The sequence below is a fragment of the Microtus oregoni genome, unplaced genomic scaffold (assembly GCF_018167655.1).
Source record: "Microtus oregoni isolate MIOR12 unplaced genomic scaffold, Mior012 000023F_ref0000262, whole genome shotgun sequence".
Taxonomy (NCBI): domain Eukaryota; kingdom Metazoa; phylum Chordata; class Mammalia; order Rodentia; family Cricetidae; genus Microtus; species Microtus oregoni.
In genome coordinates, this window is record NW_024543082.1 from 365,857 (window position 1) to 385,591 (window position 19,735).

Sequence of the window (19,735 nt, forward strand, 5' to 3'; positions counted from 1 at the left end):
ATATTGCCCAACAAGTTACCCATGAGCTGAGGCAGCTCTTGACCTTGTGGGTGTCTGCATAGTGATGCAAATAACCCAGAGGTGGTTCCCCTGCAAGCAGCTGGCCACCTGTAGCTCGTGTAATCACCCCAACGGCTGGAGTTTATTATTTGTGAAAGAACATTTAAGTAAAACCTACCAGGCTCTCCGTGCACCTGTTACTTCACGCTATCAGATCCTGATACATCTTTCCTCCTGTCAACAACTTTGCCAGACTTCTAAGCCCTGGGTTTAGAAACAGGGATGGGATGACCTTGTTTACCCAAGGTAGCCCAGGTAGTGAAGACAACTGTAGATTCAGACAGCCAGGCCTCTCCACAGGTGGCACTGCCTCCAATGTACCACCCTGCCCACTTCTAAATCCACAGTTAGACTTCCCAACTAGCTATTTCTGAAATGGGAGGAGGTTTGAGCAAGTACCTGCTTACCCATGGTGCGCTCTAGGTTGGGTACCACTGAACCAAGTACTATCCCATGGCTTGATGCACTGTTATGGGGATGCTGCAATGATGCGCTCCAGGTTGGGTACCACTGAGCCAACTGCTATTCCAAGGCTTGATGATGCACTATTACAGGAATGCTGCAATGATGATGTGCTCCAGGTTGGGTACCACTGAACCAACTGCTATCCCATGGCTTGATGATGCACTGTTATGGGAATGCTGCAATGGTGTGCTCCAGGTTGGGTACCACTGAACCAACTGCCATCCCATGATGCAGTTATGGGGATGCTGCAGTCTGTTTGACTTGACACACATACAAGAGTGAACCTCATCAATAAGCCTGCAAGCTTTCCCGATGCTGTCAGCACATGGCGGGTGTGGATTTCATGTGTGTATAAAGGGCTACCGTGTGGGAATCGGAAGCCAGGCTAGTGCTGCTATTATTAGATTATTTTTCTGTAGAGAAGGGAGGCAACCACGGGAGAGGTGAGAACCACAGCCTACTTAGCCTAGACTGTCCTACGGGAGACATCAGTCAAGCCAGCCATGAGCTGAAAATACAGACAGGATGATACTAGTGACTGTAGAGGAGAGTGGTTAAAAACGTATATCACACTGGTGAGGTGGCTCAGCGGGGGACTTGCCACCAAGCCCGACAACCCGAGTTTAATCCTTGGAATATACAGGGTAAAGGCAGGAACTCACTCCCACAAGTCCTCTGACCTCCCCATGCTCAGCACAATCTGTGAATATTACATAAGTGAACATAATTACAATGTTTAAATGTATAACATTTATTATGCACTTTATAAAATTAATAAGCACAAAATAAGGAAATGAACATAAGTGAAGATAAAGTTTGTTATATTCATAAATGCCGCCTGGACTTCCATTTCACTCACATGTACAGATGCACTAGACAGGGAAGGTTCTGTGAAATAAAGGGCGCACAGCGTTTTCATTATGTATGCACAACACGAATCCTACCAGGACCCCAATCGGAAGCTGATTCCAACATCTGTCACAGCCATTTGTGGCAAGCAAAGAGCCCACAGTGGCTTTTGTCAGTCCGGCTGGGTTTCCTGTTGTCTGTGGCTACATTCACAGAGGCATTAGATCAAAGCCATTGGTGCCAGGGGAGGGGGACCTCCTGAGGGTGAGCTCAAAAGTAAGTGGGGGGGGGGCTGGTACAATGAATGTGTGGTAGTTTAAATGTAATGGGCCCCCATAGGGAGTGACACTTAGGAGGTGTGGCCTTGCTGGTGGAAATGTGTCACTGTAGGGTGGGCTTTGAGATTTCCTATGCTCAGGCTACCAGCCAGCATCTCAGCTGATTTTTTGTTGCCTTCTGAAGATGTAGGCAGCACTGTGTCTGCCTACACACCACCATGCTCCCCACCATGATAATTATGGAATAAACCTCTGGAACTATAAGTCAGTCCCAATTAAATGTTTTCCTTTTAAGAGCTGCTGTGGTCATGGTGTCTCTTACAGCAACAGAAACCCTAAGTAAGACAGTATGTAAAGGTGGAGGGCACTGATTCTACAAGTTGTCCTTTGTGCTCCCCACAATCACACACACACACACACACACACACACACAGAGTGAGTGGAGGATGCTGTTGTGCTCTGAGTACCTGGCTTACTGTTTTTCTTGCAACAACAGAAGACACAGTTTTAGAAACACATTAATTCCTGATGAAAACTTCTGCTGTCATTGTGGGTTAAGAACTCCCTGGCCTTGAATCCCCCACCCTCACTGAGAAAACTGTGTTGTTAATGTGTTTAAAGCATGGTCTTCAGGAACTGAACTGGACAAAATACAGAATAGGCTTGTACTTGAGTCTCCCTCTTTTCACACACACATACGAACTTCATGTATGCACCTGTCTGTACACAAATACATACACACACATATGCAATTTAAAAAATAAAAGGATACACATATAATCTTGTATTTTGTATTCTTTACTCACTAGTGTAAGTATTTTCTGGTACATTAATATTCCTTAAAATGATTTTTAATATATCCCATTATATGGTTTTTGTATAATAAAAAGCTGCAGTAAACAACACAGCACAGGGCTCTGCCCATACCTCTTTTTTCATACATAAGTTTTAGAACGGGAATGAGCTTGTTGAGGTTTTCATGAATATTACCTAGAGCACATATAAATCCTCAAGACGATGCCCAGCACACGGCAGGCATCTAATAACCAGAAGCTATAAATAGGAAATCAAGTAGCCAGGAGAACAGATGAACTGGGCTCCAGCTGAGGGCTAGTGAAGGGGTGTGTACCACCTCACCAGGCATGAATGCAGCGGGGAGGTCTGGGCTCAGGGAGGGGTTGCTTTGTCCCCAGCAGCAGCTGGATCTCCAATAGCTGGAATGAAATGGCTCTGTACTTAGAACCAAACACAGCAAGGCCACCTCACGGCCACCCCCAGGCGGGCCCTTCCTTCCTTCCTTCCTTCCTTCCTTCCTTCCTTCCTTCCTTCCTTCCTGTTGGTCCTTTTAGGTCCTCTGATATTGATTCCAGTCTTCATTCAGAGCCCCAGGCCCCTGGAAACTCTGATCAGAGGACAAACAACATAAACAAGTGTTCTCAAAGATTAGTTATTAGCTCTTCTCACTTGGGGCGAAAGAAAATTTAAAAGTTAAGGGAATTGAAAGAAAACATGAGAACCTCACATTTCTTGTCTGAGGACATGAGCTGGACATGGGCATGGCCTGTGGAGGCTTCATGTGGGTAGCTGACTTACAGAGCCTTCACAAGCACAAATACAGAAATGGTGCCCTCTTCTAGGAAGGGGGAGGGTCTGGCATGGCGCCACAGGAAAGTATGGGCCTGTCTGTTTTCCACACCAGAGACCACAGTGAGCCCACAGGCCAGCCTTCTGCAAGCCTACCCACTTGCATTAGTGAACTGTTAGGCTGCTCCCTGGAGGAAATCTCCCTTGTTCAGGCAATTCTAGTGCATGCCTCAGCATGGCCAACCTCTGTTCTTTGATGGCAGATTTGATTCCTTAGTGCAGTCAGGTCATCGGAGCAGGGGATGGATGGGAATGGGCTCTGGGATACATCGGGGAGATAGGAGCTGTGGATGCTACAATAGGGGTTATTCTGTGTCCCCTAGCTGGCCCAAGCGGCTTCACCTAAAAAGATGTGCACTTGAAGTCTGCACCAAGCAACATGGACATCTGGGAAGGAGGAGCAAAGCCTCCTGAGAAAGGATGTGGGACTGTGGCATTCCTTTGGAGGCTGCTTGTTAGAGCCCTGACTCACTCACTCAGGGCTCTTTGGGGCTACAGCAGCACAGCTCGGTCCTCACAAACAGAAGCCTGTCAGTCTAAAGTAAACACTTATTTGGTCTAGCAAAAGCCAGCTCTTTGAAAGGGGTTTGAGTCCATGTAGACAAGAGAATCTGTCCTTCTGTATCTTTGACCACCTACTGGAAGACATCTGTCTGTCCTTCAGGATGCCCTGAAGGGAAACAGCCCGAGCTCCAGCAGGGCTCAGTTAAGCTTCTTTGGATGGCCACTGGACAGGGACTGGCTAGCTGGAAGGCCTGTAGCACCTGGATCCCAAGAGCATCCTTCCCCAGGCCCGGGAGCCCCAGAAGCAGAGTGGGCGAGCGGGTGCCTAGTCCTCCGGGATAGGGGTGTTGCAGTTCCCGTGGTAGATCTTGACATGGCCCTCACAGTGAAAGTATGCCTGGAAGACATCGCTGTAGCCATGGTCCCTCCACCAGGTGCACAACTGCCGGTTCCAGGTGCAGTCCAGCACATGGAAGAGCTCGGGGTGTTCCATGCCGATCATGGTGAAGAAGTCCTGGTCCCCAAGGTGGCCCCGGAAGCGGTACTTGTCTGCAAGCTGCTGTACCCATGCAGGCTCCAGCAGATGGCTGTAGAGTGGAGACTGGCGCATGGCCTCCAGGTTCAGCAGCATGACTCCACTGTTGAAGCCAGGAAGGCCCTCAGGTGGAGGGTCCCCAACTCTGGTCTTGGGGTTCTCATGGCGGAACTGCCAGAATGTGTGCCTGTGAAGGGGAGAAAAAAAAATCAGTATTATCCCAGTTTGGGGTGAATGAGCTTGCCAGACCTGCTTCCTGGGTGTTCACATGACCACTTTTCCTTCCGTTTCACAGGGACAAAAGTAGAGGCATTCGGGGCCCAGCATCTGCACCACATCGCCAGCGGGCAGCATAGCAAGAGCCTGAATCCATCCCCCACCACGACCTGCTCTAAGTCTCAGGCTCTTCTCATATCCTCCACCGCCTCAGGAGGACATGATGATGAGGTCATCATGTCACTGCATTATGTTAGGATCTGTGGAGATGGCAGATACTGGATGGCATGCTGGATGGGGGCTGCTCCTTCTCCAAGTGTTATGCTCCGTGAGATGACCCCTGCCCACACAGCTAGTAAGAAGCAGAGAATAAAGCTAGGTCTTTGGCTTAGAGTTCACATCCTTCAGATGACAGCAGAGTGATAGGATTCCCACCCTGTCGTTATGGTGGAGAGGAGAGGAGAGTACACAAGGGGAAGAGACTCTGAATGATGGTGACGTCATAGACAGGAAACCGAGACTGAACCAGACATGTTTTCTGCTTTAGAACAAGTTTCATTCATGACCTAAGCCTAGCATTTCTGAGGGGCTGGGTAGAAGCTGGGGTCCAGAGATGATAGCTTAAGGCATATATCCACAAGTCAGGGTGAAAAACAGCTGTATGGAGCCATGTAGAACTATGGAATTTAGGAGGGGATGCCACCTCAATTTTTGTCTTTTTCTGGCAGATTCAGAAAATGACACTTCTTGACCTTGTATCCAAATACTTACATTTGGAGGTGGGAAATCTTCCTGTGATTGACATGTTGAGAGCTCTGGTCACTGTTTTCTAGACTTTTTAAGTTCTTGTGCGCTACAGTGATGGGGGCATGGGGATCCCCAAACCTGTACGCACAGACAAGACCCAGCAGCAGCACCTGGGATGGGCAGGGCTAGCCTGGGTCTTCAGGGTGGGGAATGCATCATGGCATGCAGCCTAGAAATGCATCATACTGTTCACAGGATATGACATGCAAGTTGTTGTCAAAAGCAAACCATAGCCCCAGCATGCAAGACCTGCAGCAGGTCCACTCTCCAGTTCAAACACATGACCCCAGTAAGGGGACAGACAAGCCTTCTTTGTGGTCTCGCATGTCAGAAAGACAGCCGACAGTTTGATCTGGGGACGGGAAAAGTGTGCCCTTGGGACACCGACCAGTGAGCACACAGGCTCACTGTTAGCGTCTGGTCAGGAATGGGCTGTGAGGTGAGTGGGGATCTGGCTCTGACCTGGCACTTGCCTGCTGATAACAGCCTTGGAAAGATAAGCTCCGAGAGCAAGCTGAGATGCTGAGGTCCTCCTGGCCACAGAGCCTGCCAGGATGGGACCATCAGCACGTCAACACTTCATCATTTTACCTTAGCACCAAGTGGTTACTCTCAGGGTCAGGTTACAACCTAGCTACAATTCTGCTAGACAGGCCTGGGTCAACACAGTGATCCCAGGTAAAGGAGGGACCCTCCAGGGAGTGGACGCTGCACCATCCAGGTACTGGGTTCCTCTTCCAATAGTGGGGATGGGGCATTTAGCAAGGAGGAAGAGAGAGAGCCAGAAAGGAGGGAAGAGAGCTATGGAGAGCTCATCTCTGCTCCATCCTGCCCACTGCTTCCTTCCCTCCCTTGTAGAAGACCCGGAAGAGATCAGGGGCTAGCTGGAGGGACAGGATCCTCGGGTACTTCTACCTCATGCAGGCTTCCCAGATGACAGGTCCTTGGGAAGGGTAAGGTGGCCAAGAAAGGCGTAGGAAAAAGGTAAGAGTGAGTCTGTGTAGCCTTTGGTGTTGGTGGGAGCAGGAAGCCAGCCAAGGCAAGGATACTGAGTCACTACCCTGGCACTACATACACCATGGATGGTGAGGAATATTACTTTTACTGCTTTTGTTTAGACTGCACTTGTTTCACTCTGTGAGGCTGTGATTCTTTGTCTGTCTGAAACACCTGATGGTCCTAATAAAGAGCTAAACAGCCAATAATAGTGAGGCAGGAGAAAGAATAGGCTGGAGGGCAGAGAGTATAAACAGAAGGAAAAATCTAGAAGAGAAGAAACAGCGAGAGAACAAGGAGAAGAGCCCATCAGTCAGGGGCTGGCCACGCAGCCAGCCAGAGAGTAAGAGTGAAGTATACACAGAAGTAAGAATAAGAAAAAGCCCAGGGGCAAAATGTAGTCGGGGATAATTTAAGTTAAGGGAAGCTGGCTAGAAATAAGTCAAGCTAAGGCCAGACATTTCTAACCAAGAATAAGCCTCTGTGTGTGACTCATCTGGGAGCTGGGAGGTGGGCTCTTCAAAAAGACAAAAGAGCAAAAACATCCCAACAGTGGACAAGGGCTCAGATGCATTGAAAGGGCTTTACCCTTCAGCAAGGAGTTCACAGCTGGAGCTTGGGGGCTCCTCAGATCTTCCCTTTCTGAACCAAGAGTAGCCAAAAGGAGGCCTGGCCCCTACCTTGCTAGGCTTGGGAGAGGAGACAGAACATCTCCAGGTGGAAACTCTAACCCTGGTGGCTCCTGGACCGCCATGGCCAGTGCTGTACCAGGCAGCACACAGAGGCTTTCTGTAACCAAGAGCGCTTACACAGAAGCTGGTGGCGCCAGCTCTCCTCACCTGCCACAAAGGTCGGGTTAGGGGTAGATTGCATGGCCCTCTCACATTCTCCCTAGGACACTGCAGTCTTTGGTCAGCTAGGCAGGGCTTCTGATCATTGTGGCCCGTTTATCTCTGACTGCCTCAGATTCCACAGGCTAATGTTCCGACGAGCAGCACCTGAATGTCAAACTCATTTCTGAGCCTGACCGACACTCAAGGCCAAGGAGGACATACAGCATTGCTGTCATGTGACTGGCCAGAGGGCAGACCTGAGAGCCCCCTGAACCTGGTCAGTATACATCCCCAAACCTGCCCTTTCTTCACAGGGGCTGGGGGCTGGCTTTGTATGTCCACAGATCTCCTGTAGGTATGCAGGTATGTGGCTCTGGGTCCTGATCTTCCAGAAGTTTCTCAGATCGACTGTCCATTCTCACACCTGTCCACTCTTCCCTGTGTGGCTTCGTTGAATCCCATAATCACCCGGTGCCATAACAGCAGGATAAGGTTCTCCTCTTTGGGAATAGTTTTCAGTTGGGAAACAAGCCTTACACAGGCGGCTCACTATAAACAAGAGTCCTTCCAGAAGACGGTGGAGCCTGCTGGAAAAATACAAATGAAGTCCCTTCAAGTCCTTTCTTCTGGATGGTACATTCCTGGAAGGGGCTGGGTAGAAAAAGCCAAGCCCTTGCATGGGGCACAGGAGGAAAGGAAGCAGGTGGGAGGTACATGCCTGACCTTGTCGGAAATGTGGGTTTGGCTGTCAACACCAGCTTGGTTTGCAGGTCAGTAACTGAGCTGACAAACTCCATACTCCCAACATGGGAGACGGCATGGGGCTAGGCAGGGCCCTCAGCTTCTCAGGTTAAGGGCCCCTGGGTATAGGTGGGCCAGTCTTCAGTAGTGGAACCAGGCTGCCTGCCAGAGAGGAGAGGACTCCAGTGGAACAGAGATCCAGTAGATCCTGCAAGAGACCCACTTCAGAGGCCCTGATCCATTCCTGCTGGCGTCCCTGAAGGTATAGCCTCCACTGAGCCTCTCCCAGCTAGGTCCTTGAAGCTATGGCCATCCCTCAGGAGGTGTGGAGACCCCACCAAGCTGCAGGCTTCATGTCATGGCACCTGGGAGCAGATTTGTCAACCTGTGTCTATCTGCCTGGGCATCATCCCCATACCAAGGCTTTTCTCCCACCCCTGCTGTCCTGGAGCCATGAAAACAGTGCGCAGGGTTAGGAAATGTCCATCGCTCCATCCCACAAACAACTATAGGGAACAGATGGGCTAGATTCTGGGAGAGCTGCACGGGGAGGACCTGGAAAAGGGGAAGGGCAAGTCAGGTACCACAAGGAGGTGCCAAGGGCAGCAGTGCAGGCTGGGAGGTGTTGAAATAGGAGCGGCGGAGCTGCGTCCCCGGCACCCGGCCGCCCACATGGCTAGCTCTAGATTATGCCCCGAAATAATTACATGGAAAACTGTATTCTTTTAAACACTGCTTGGCCCATTATATCTAGCCTTTTCTCGGCTAACTCTCGCACCTGGACTAGCCCATTTCTTATAATCTGTGTAGCCCACGAGCTGGCTTACCAGGAATGATCTTAACCTGTGTCTGCCTGGAGTGGAAGAATCATGGCAACTCACTGACTCAGCTTCTTTCTCCCAGCATTCTGTTCTGTTTACTCCTCCCACCTATGTTTTAACCTATGAGGGCCAAGCAGTTTCTTTATTGCTTAACCAATGAAATCAACAGATTGATATATGACACTCCCACATCAGGGAGGGGTAGATATATGAGAAGAGGAACAAAGAAATAGAAAAGTCCAGCAGATGCCTGGGCATGTGGGCTAAAGGTACCCAGGCGTCTGCAGAGTTCAGTCAGTGGATGGAAGAAATGGAGTCAGGAAGATGGCTGGCCTAGGAGAACCCAGCCACCTGTCCTCCACACTGAAGCCCAAGCAGCTGACACTAACTCAGGCCTTGGGGTCCTTTCTCTCCTGTAGAGCTCTCAGAGGAGCCACGGGGCCATCCAGACCATCTAGCTGGGTCAGCAGGCCCCACAGTACCCAGTCCGGGTGTCTCTGGCTTTCCTCCCACCTCCTCTCCCCACGCAGACAGGTCTTTCTCTAGGTTTATCTCCCCATGCGGTGCCCTTCACACTCAAGCCACTGACATTAGCTCTCATCTGTTTAATTAAAGGAGGTCTACATGCTCACAGTCGTAGAGACGCAAAGTCTCGGGGCTGTTATTCTGAGTCTGAAATGTCCCTTCCAGTCTCATGTGCTTGCACCCTTGGTGCTGTTCTGCATGGCTCTGCGACCTTTAGGGTCTAAGGCCTGGAGAGAGGAAATGGGCCCCTTGGGTGGACCTTAGGGGTCGAGCCTGACAAATTTCTGGTCTGTTGAGATACAAGCAAGGCTCACGCTCCTGCTGCCTCAGATAGGGACCACCCCATCAGGATGATTCTGTGTGCCATGTACGCTGCCACGTCTTCTCCACCACTCAACCGTGAGCCAAGAATCAATCATACTCTGAGCTGTTTCTATGGCATACTTTGTCCTAATGATGATAAAAGCAGCATGGACGGTGGCGACACCTGGCAGAGTCCTGCGTGGCAGAGACGAGGGGCCCACTCTGCCCGTCATCCAAACACGCCGATCAGAACCTCAGGGCTCGCCTCAGGTAGAGATCAACCTTGCTGCCACTCTCCTTGGTCCTTCCACAGCTGCCTCCCTACCAACCACAGCCCACACCTGCAGTCTGGCACTCATCCAAGTGATGAGGAGTCCTTGCTCCTCACCACAACCCACCATCTATCTTTCTTTCTGCTCGAGCACTTGGGCACCCTCTGCTCCTTCCCTCACCTTGGCCATCTGAGGTGGGCACAGTCCCCTCCATGAACCTTGCCTCTAGTGGCACTCTGCTCCAGTCACTGAAACAGGGCCCTCTGTGGTGACGACATCATGATGTCACTCTTCGCCTCTGGGGCTCTCTGGAACTACCTGTTCACATTTCCTGGATCAGCAGTCTCCTGGCTCCTTTCCCGCCAAAGCCGGCCCCTTCCTTGTTGGCCTCTTCAGTGCTAAAAGCTACAGTTGGTAAGAACTGGAGGCACAGGAGGTGACAGTGACCTTCGGGAGGGTGAGTAAGGGAGACCAAGAAGCAAGACATGCTGGCCTGGAATGGAATGCCAGAGGAGGCAGTTGGCACCTTGTCATGGAGGCTACAGGGAGAACAGAAAAGCACATGCCAGCTAAGTCAGACTGCAGAGACAGTACTGGGAAAGGATGCTGATGGGTAATGGTTAGTGAGCACTGCCTATGTACCAGGCCCTGTGAAAGCTTTTAATTGTATTCATGCTAATCTTTAAATGACTAAGCAGGGAGAGTGTTATTCTCTCGCATTTCTAGTAAGAAAAACTGAAGTACAGATAGGGGGACCAGGCTCAGGACTTTGCCAGAAAAGGGGAGGAGCCCCAGGGCATATCTAAGATAAGGAAGAGGGGCTAGGGTGAGAATAGAGTTTGATGACACCAGCTTTCAAGGACCCCCCAAACACTTGGCCTTGGCTGAGCACTGGCCCTAGCCGAAAGCCTGAATTTAGGTCAAGAAGAGGGATGTTCATCAGGGTGGAGACAGAGCCAGTGTCACCTTTGGAATTGGCTGGCTCACTGCTCCCAACAGCCCTGCAGCATTGGAGGTCACAGAAGAAGGTCCAGGAACACATGATGGGATGTTTTCCAGGACAATGAGCAGAATGTGGGTGTGTGTGGGAGGAATATGTAGGGGCATGTGTGGAATTTGACTTTGTGTCCCCAGTTAAACTCCACCAACCACACTAGTGCCCTTCACTGAAAGTTCAGATTCAAAAGCCAGAGAGTGCAGGGACTTCCTCACTCAAATGCGAGGGCACAGGCAGCATGGCCTCAGCAAAGCATGGCTTCTTAAGCCAGGAGAATGAGGGTGCCGTCCCCTTCCATCTAAGCAGACCTGCTGTCCCCGCTCACTGCACTACACATCTGTGCATGGGCTACGGTCAAGGTATCAGACAGCGGCAGCACACTGACACAGACCTGAGGCCCTCACACATCAAGCACAGAGCGAGCTCCCTGTGGGGGACAAAGGACTAGACTCAGAGCCTGCTTTCAGAAGCACATTATAGCACAGCCCCCTTCTGAGATGCCCTGTGTGGACATGGGCTCACCTGGGACCCCATTAAAATGAAGGCTCCCACTCAGAAGCTGCATCTCTGACTAGCTCCCAGGGAATGGGAAAAAGGAGTTGGTTTTGTTTGGTTGGTTTGAGTTTGTTTGTTTCTTGCTATTGTTAGTCTTTTAAGATTCATTTATTTTTATGTGTATGATGTTTTACCTGCATATATGCCTGTATGCCATGTGTGCAATGGCCATGGAGGTCAGAAGGGGATGTCAGATCCCCTGGAACTGGAGTTACAAATGATTGTGAGCCACCACGTAGGTGCTGGGAATTGAACTCAGGTCCTCTGGAAGAGCAGCCAGCACCCTTTACCACTGAGCCATCTCTGCAGCCACCTTGGACCCTTTTAAAATTAAAAACATGTATTATTATGTATATGTGTGTGTGTGTCTGTCTGTGTGTGTTCTGGGGGATGTGTAGAGGAAAAAGGACAGCTCTGTGGGTGTGTGTCTGTCTGTCTGTGTGTGTTGTGTAGAGGAAAGAGGACAGCTCTGTGGAGTTTGTTCTCTCCTACCTTCACGTGGTTCCAGGATGGAAGTCAGGTTTTCAAGTCTTGTGGTATACACGTTAACAGTTATGCCACTGACTGGCCCTTGTCAAGTTAAAACTGGTTTTCTAGAGATGAAGATTATAAGAGTAGTATCAACATTGCTTTTTTTAAATTACCATAAAGTAAGTAATGTGGCAACCTGAAGTTTTTATGGATTCTACGCTAACACTTGCTGTGTCCTCTGACTCTGCTACAATCCTGGGTAGGAGCGCCTACTAAGACGGTTCCTAAGATCCACACGCTCATGAATATGGAGCAGAGGTGAGAAGGGGTGTTACCACGTCTATCACCAGTGCACGAAGAGGTCAAGAATGCATGGTTGTAGGGGCAGTTGATCTCAGCTTGGACTTCATTCAAATCCTGGTCCTCTACTTAGTACTCTGGGGAAGGCACTTCATCCTCCATGGCCCTGGCTTCCTGACTATACACAAGGGTGTGGAGAGGACATCATGAGGTAATGCAGGGACAGTGCTCCACGTGTCTGATGAGATCACAGAAGCACAGGAACACATCAAGTTCACTGAGTGGTGTGGCTGCCAAGCCCACACCCTGTCTGCTGTTGTCTGAGCAGGTGTGGGCTCTCATACATACCAGTAGGTGACCTTGGCCAAATCACTGCCTGTCATAGGATCTCAATTCCCAAAACTGTTCAACAGTCTCATTAGCTGGAGGACCCTTTTGTGTTCTGAGAGCCTTGGTATTAGCCAAGCCGTGAAGCTTGTAGAGCTTCAAGGGGATGTTGTGGTCAGTGAAGCCCTGCAACCATCTATCCTTGGATGTGCCACCGAATAGACTGTACTGTGGGTTTGGTTACTTGCTTTTGTTTCAAACCTCACTGCCACTGTCAGCAAAGCCCCCGACACGTGCAGATTTGGGTATGGTGGTCTCCCATGAAGAGCACCTTACCACATGCTGTTGTCCAGGGGTAGCACACGAGGCAGTCACTGAACAGATACACTTCTGCCTCACCCTTAGTTTTCTTTCTTAGCATCCACATGTGCAGTGTTCAGTAAGTGTGTGTGTGTGGGGGGGGGGGGGCTACCTTAGTTTTCTGCCTCCTTCCTTCTCTTATAGGTGATTTTGTGAGGTAACTGACCTACCTTACCCCCCACCACCATCACCAGTGTCACTGTCTAAGGAGATGTGCTGGGACAGGACGAATGAGCAGGAAGTATTCTCTGCCCCTAGAACCTTCTTCCTCATTCATTTTGGCATAAAACATTGAGCCCTGTGGTAGTGGCGTCTTCCCTGAAGTCACCCATTCCCAACATCACAGCCTAGTGACATCCAAGGAACTCAGTCCCCTCTCCACTAAGATATCTATAAGGCCTCTATGTGGTTTCTTCCACCTGAGGCCCTTTCCTGACCAGGGTCATTTATGTACCCAAGTCTGTATAAGAAGAATATCATTGGCTTTTCCAGCTCAAGTGTATGATGGTCTTAATGGTGTGACACCCATCATTGGGGGCCATCTTGGTAGCAGCCCCATGTGCCCTCCTGCCACTGCACATGGTCTCCAATCTCAGGACCAGGCATGGAGGACGGGGGCAGCTGGCGATGCTGGCCTATATGGCCCTCTTCCTAGAAGGCCCAAGGCAAACATGCATGTTCTTTTTCCTGACCTTGGCCAACCTCACTTCACCCATGCTCACAGGTTTAGAGATTCTCCTTGCCTATTTCCCTACTGCTGACTTTGTAGGAAGATGCTTCTCTCTTTAAATTGCAACAAGTTCCTTGGCTCCTCATCAGCTATGTTTGCCTGACTCTATTCTTCAAGTTTTCCAGACAAGTCTTTGAAATCCCTGATGGGTCTGGGGTGCTCCTCGTGAAGGCAGAGAAGAAGCTGATGACTCTCTCAGCCTCCTCCCCGGTGGGCCAGTGAGTGTCTGAACTGCAGAGTGCACAGGAGGAGAAGGGATGTGGCCTGGACTCACCCAGAACAGACAACAAGAATGTGAGTAAATGCAAAATATGGAATTAAAAACCCAGATCAAAGCTGGCATTAGAACTAGATAGTAGCTCAAGCCACTGCCCAAGCAAGGTAATTCTTCAAAAACACCATGTGCTTCTGGACATGACCCTCCCAGCCTTTCTTTTGGAACTCACTACTTGGGTAGACCTCTCCTCATGGGACCCAGCTGCCCCTTATCTTCCTCCCTATACAGTTCAGGACTGCTGACCAAGGAGGCAGTGCCACAATCTGGTCACATCCACATCATCTGGGAGTGTGAGCAGCATCGAGGCTGCACCCCACAGCTCCTCCCTCATCCACCCCACAGAATTCGGAGCCATCTGGCTGGGGAGGGCATGCACTAGAAGGGCACAGTTCTCATCATTAGCTGCTGCTTCTCTGAGGTCTCCACCAGAGGGAAAAGCAGGAAGAAATCTAGGCTGGGCTATGGACACACCTTGGAAAAGAAGCACATTCCCAGTACAGCCAGGCCAGGCCCCACTGGGTCCCATACCACCAGCAGACCCTGCCTGTCTACGCTGCTGAAAGCCATAGCCATAGCCCTGAGCCAGCCAGTGTCCTCTACACTCTCCTCCCTGGCCTCTTACTAACCTCCTAGGGATCCCTGGTCCTTGCCCAAGACCAACAGATGCCTGCCTCATACAAAGGACTCATACAGTTATGCCAGGCCTCCTTGCCTCTCTTGTTCAGACCAAGGGCTAACAGGAAGGAGCCTGACTCAGCCCCCATCTTATATACAGGTGGGCACCTGTGGGATCTTGGAAAATCTCTGCTGAGTCAGCCCTCTGTCCCATGTTCACAGTCCTCTACAGAAGGACAGAGGTTTCACTGAGAGTCTCTGACAGCCATGAGTCTCACCGCCCTGGATCTGGGGATTTACAGTCCCTGCAGAGGACAATTCTTCCCATCTTCAGGCCATCCTTCCTCAGCCCTGCCATCTGTTCCACCCAGGAAAGAATGGCTTCTCAGCTTGCCGAGGGCCCTGCGTGGTAGGGGCCCTCGGCAAGCTGAGAAGCCATTCTGACTATAAAGTGTTTCTTCTTCCTCACATTCCCCAAGGACTCAGCTCAAGTCCCTGGCATAGCTCTGTGTGCTCAGCAAGCTCCCTGGGCCTCTCCCTCAATCCCAGGTCCTCTTACATAAGAGGCACTCGGATTTCAGTGTGCCTATGAAATGTGTGTCTGGGGAATAGGCTGAAATGCAGATGGGATCTGCAGTGTTGACAAAAGTGTGTCACATGGCCACACTTCTGCATAACGGAAGGAGCAGAGCGTGAACCAGAGGAAGCATGTTCTGCCCCAGCTCCCTCAGAACTACATATTCTATCACCGAAGGGCTGAGGGCTGTGTGGGGTATAGGACCAATACCCAGGAACACCTACAAGGGAAACCTCTCTTCCTTTAGCTTCAGTTTGCTCCCCAGTAGAGGAGAAATTGTAAGGCATTAGAAAACTGGGGAAGGAGGTGAAGTATCACATGAATACCTGGTACACAGCTGGAAGATGTTTTCCTTCCTGCCTTCATTGGCTAGCACCGGGTGAAACACAGAGCCAGTGGTCAGAGAGGGAAAGGCCCGATGCCCTGGCTGCTGGACTCTGAGCATGAAGTGTGCTGTTGGGGGTGGGTAAGTACTCAAGTGCCCTTGGTACCAATATGCTGAAGCACATGTTAGACCACTGCCAGCTCTTGGGAAAAAGCAGAGGTCGTGGCACCCAGGTGTGGCATCTTTCACTGAAGAGACACTGGGTGCCCACTGGGTCTGGTATACAGGGTAGGTCAGTGGTCCAACAGAAACAAGCCATTGAAAGGCACATACTCAGCTTTGGCAGGAAAAGAATGCTTGGACAAAGTCCTCCCCCGTACCTTTCCTGGGGAACAGGAACTCAAGCAGCTTCAGAGAAGGCCTTGTTCACTGTCAGGGAGTGGCCAGGGCCCAACAAAGTGCAGCACAGAATCGGGTGGATGGAGAGCCTTTCATCTTATGTTCCTAGTACCACATGGTTTCCTACAGGCCCCTGTCCTCAGCTGAGGTCCACAAGCCACTGTGAGGCCTTAAGTTCCTTCAGCATGCCTGAGCCTGGTGTGTGGGGCACACTGCCCTCAACTGAAGTCGACCCCCGTTAGCTCTACCACAGCCCACTCAGGCACAAGATAGTCATCAGTCTCCACGGGCCTGTTTCCCAGAGTTGTGGACACCAACAGGAAACTGGCAGCCGCAGCTTGTGTAATTAGCATGGAATGTTCTGAGGAAGGCAAGGACACGTGGGGGAGAGACAAGTCCTCCAACACGCTCTCTGTGGAAACGGTTGTTTTTTCCTCCTTTTAGGGGACTGAAATAACAAACGGAGAGAAACCAGTCATCCTGCACAGCTTCACATGTAGGAAGCGGGCCTGCAGCAGGTGCAGAGGCTCGTGTCTGGGCAACAGCTGGCCAGGCTCCCTGTGTCCGCCATCACCCAGACAGCTCACCAGAGAAACACGGGGCGTCGCATCAGAGACCATCACAATGCCATGCAATACGAGATCGGCTGGGCTCTGCAGTCAGCCCAGGCGCAGCCATTTTGCTGAAGTGAAATATACTGTGGGCAGGAGTCATGCACAAGCCCCTTCCCCAGGCCACTGAGCCAAGCCGCAGCCAGGCGAGGCAGAACCCAGTGTTATAATTGCATTTGAAGTCTTCCTCAGTGTACATGTCTTTAGAAAAAGTTGCTTTTAAGTGTAGCTTTGGTAAATATTTGACATTTCTTTCTTGCTGGGTATAAACAGGAAAGTTTCTCTAGTCTCACTTAAAGTAAAGGAGACAGACTATCAAATACAGGAATGAAAGTTTGGGGAGGGTTTCAGATGATGACAGTGAAAGATTCCTGCCCCTCCCCCCCCCCCCCCGACACCAGGTCATGCTGCAGGCCATCGTTCTTGGCAATGAATGGCCACACTGTCCATGCCCTAATCTGTAGACCTCTGATGACCGCAGGGCCAGGGCTAGATTACATCTCCTGGACCTCCTGTCTACGCACCTAGCACAGGGTCTTGTCTCCAGCATGAGAGCAGTAACTGCACTGTGTTTTCACTGCCGGGCAAACCAGGCAGTGTGACCTGGCCAAGGGGCGGGTGCTTGCTGTTCTTCTACCCTGACGTCACCATGATGCCATGCTCCTCACTTTCTGAAGACCTGATCCCAGCTGCTGAGCCCAGGACATGAGAAGCCTGGCCACGTGGCCACGCCCTGTTCCCCTCAGGCTCCTCTGCTCCCCGGCATTCTCGCTCATGCTCCATCCACACTCAGGTCCCTGATGGCTCTGCATATGCCATCCTCACCAAGGCCTGGGCTGCTGTGCCCTCCTCCCTCCCTCAGTTCAGAGGTCAACCCCTTTGTGGTGTTTCTAAGGATCCCAAATGCCTCTCTGTCCTATTACGTTGTCAGATCTCTGGAGACATAGACAGTGTCTTTCTACACCCAAATGAATCATTGCTGCCTAGCCTAGTACATAGTACAGGGAATTAGTCCAGACAGATACACTCTCACCAGCAAACAGTGACGGGCAAACTTGCCTTTCCCAAGAGAGGTCAATGGCCGGGACTTGGGCAGTGCCTGTGAGGAGTCTGGAACAGTCCCAGGAGCACCTCGGCTTTGGTACCACAGCAGCATATGGCAGTGAGGCTGTGACTAGGAAGCTCCATGCTCTCTACAGAGTCTGCTGGGCCACTGCCAGAGCCACCCAGGCCTGGCCACACACCATCACACTGTACAGCTTCCGCCCAATCAGTTCACAGTCCAGAAATAACACAGGGCCCCACAGCCACCTCCATTAACCTCCCAGATCACATGGAAAAACATGCTGATGAGCACCTCCGGGTAACACCACAGGAAACCAGCAAAACATCCCCTGCTACAAAACCTGCCTGTCCTATGGCTTGTTTTTTCTAGAAATGTATACAATTTCTATGTGCTTTACGTAAATATTTAAAAACATTAATTAGTCTCAGAGACATTCTTTGTAAACGATACATTTCAGTGAAATCTGAGTAAAGTATGGTGGTTAGAAATGTATCTCTGATTCGCATGTTTTCTGAACAGAAATGAGAACATCTGGCCCTTTACTAAGTTAAATATATGAAATTGGGATACCGCAACAGCTAGCAAAGAATTGATTTTTAAAACTGTGTTTAATGTATACAGTGTGATGTTTTGTATACATGTAAATGATTACCAGTCACACGAATCAATGTCTCTCATCTCAATTACTTATTCATTTTTTATTTTATGCATGTGTGTGCATTCTTCTGTGTATGCATGTTGTGCGTGTGTGAAGGATATATACTATACTTATATATACTATAAGTATACTTGCTATACTCTTTTAGCAAAAACCCTTACTACAACATAGCACTATTAACTTCAGTCCTCTTGGTACACATCAGACCTGTAGACTTCTCCATCCCACACGTTCTCTACCTCTCCTTACCCTCAGAGCTATGTGGCCTCATCTGTCACCTTACCTCCACCATTCACCCATCTCTGTGGACCAAACTCTCAGTGTTTGCTTTTAAGATCCTACGTGTAAGTGAGATGGAGCTGTTTTTCTTCCTGTGCCTGGATGCTATCCCTTAGCATGAGGGCCTTCAGTGCACTCATGCTGTGGCAACTGCAGAACATCCTCTTTTGAAGGATACTCCGCTGTACACTGACCACACTTTCTGTATCCACACATCCATCTGCAGATACTCCAGCTGTTTCCACATCTGGCCACAGCGAACAGTGATGCAGTGAATGTGGACTGCGGGCTTCTTTACAACACAGATTTCCTTTCCTTTGCATACACACACCCAGGAGCATTCTGGTAGTTCATTTTCAGTTTCTCTGGAAATTGCCATGTCCTGCTTTCCTTACTGACTCTTCTGGTCTACATCCCACCAGCAGTGGACGGGGTTTCCTTTTCTCCACAGCCTGACCCATGTTTCTCTCTTCTTCCTGGCAGTGACCCTGGAGTGTGGGTGAGAAGGGTTGCTTTCTGATTTGTCTGATTGGTAACATCTGTGACCTGAAATGGTTCCACGGTCCTCCCAGCTCCCCTGACAGGAGGATGGCTCATGGCAGTGCCGTGGAGGAGGGCAGGAGAGAGAGGGATGTCCTACATGGAAAAGCTATCAGACTGGGATTTGGGGACACTGGGCCGGGCCTAGTTTCCACATCAGATGGTTTTACTTGGCAGTGAAAGAGGAGTGCAGAAACATACCTGCACCCACTGTCCAGTGGTGAGTGTTTCTGGATCCTCCGAAGCTACATGGGCTTAGTCCTATATACTCAGAGCCTAGAAGGAACTTAAAAGTAAGGCTGTAAGTGGTGGCTACTTGTTCGTTTCCCAGGCGCTCAGACAGACCCCAAATAATCACACAGAAACTATATTATTACAACACTGTTTGTCCTATTAGCTCACTCTTCTTATTGGCTAGCTCTTATATCTTAAATTAACCCATTTCTCTCATTTTATATTTTATCATGAGGTTCGTGGTTTACTGGCGAGGTTCCCGGTGTATGTCTCCTGTGGCGGCTACGTGGCGTCTCCCTGACTCCACCTACTCTCTCCTCCTCTAGCTGCTTGGAATTCCCACCTTGACCTATTCTACATTGCAATAGGAATAGGCCCAAAGCAGCTTCTTTATTAACCAATGGTATTCACAGCATACAGAGGGGAATCCCACATCATAAGGCAAGGCAAGAACTAAACTTAAAACAACAACACTTCTTGCTTTTTTTTCTCCCCGAGACAGGGTTTCTCTGTAGCTTTGGAGCCTGTCCTGGAACTAGTTCTTGGAAACCTGGCTGGCTTCGAA

The 19,735-nt window shown here is 50.1% G+C and overlaps 1 protein-coding gene across 1 annotated transcript in view; it reads right to left on the minus strand.

Moving 5' to 3' along the window:
* Positions 1 to 1,117: 1,117 nt before the first annotated feature.
* Xxylt1 (xyloside xylosyltransferase 1) overlaps positions 1,118 to 19,735 on the minus strand; it is a 137,187-nt gene continuing 118,569 nt past the window's right edge. The window contains exon 4 of the mRNA XM_041673329.1: positions 1,118 to 4,522. Within this exon, the coding sequence (XP_041529263.1) occupies positions 4,126 to 4,522 (397 nt within the window). The 3' untranslated portion in view covers positions 1,118 to 4,125. The remainder of the gene's footprint in view (positions 4,523 to 19,735) is intronic.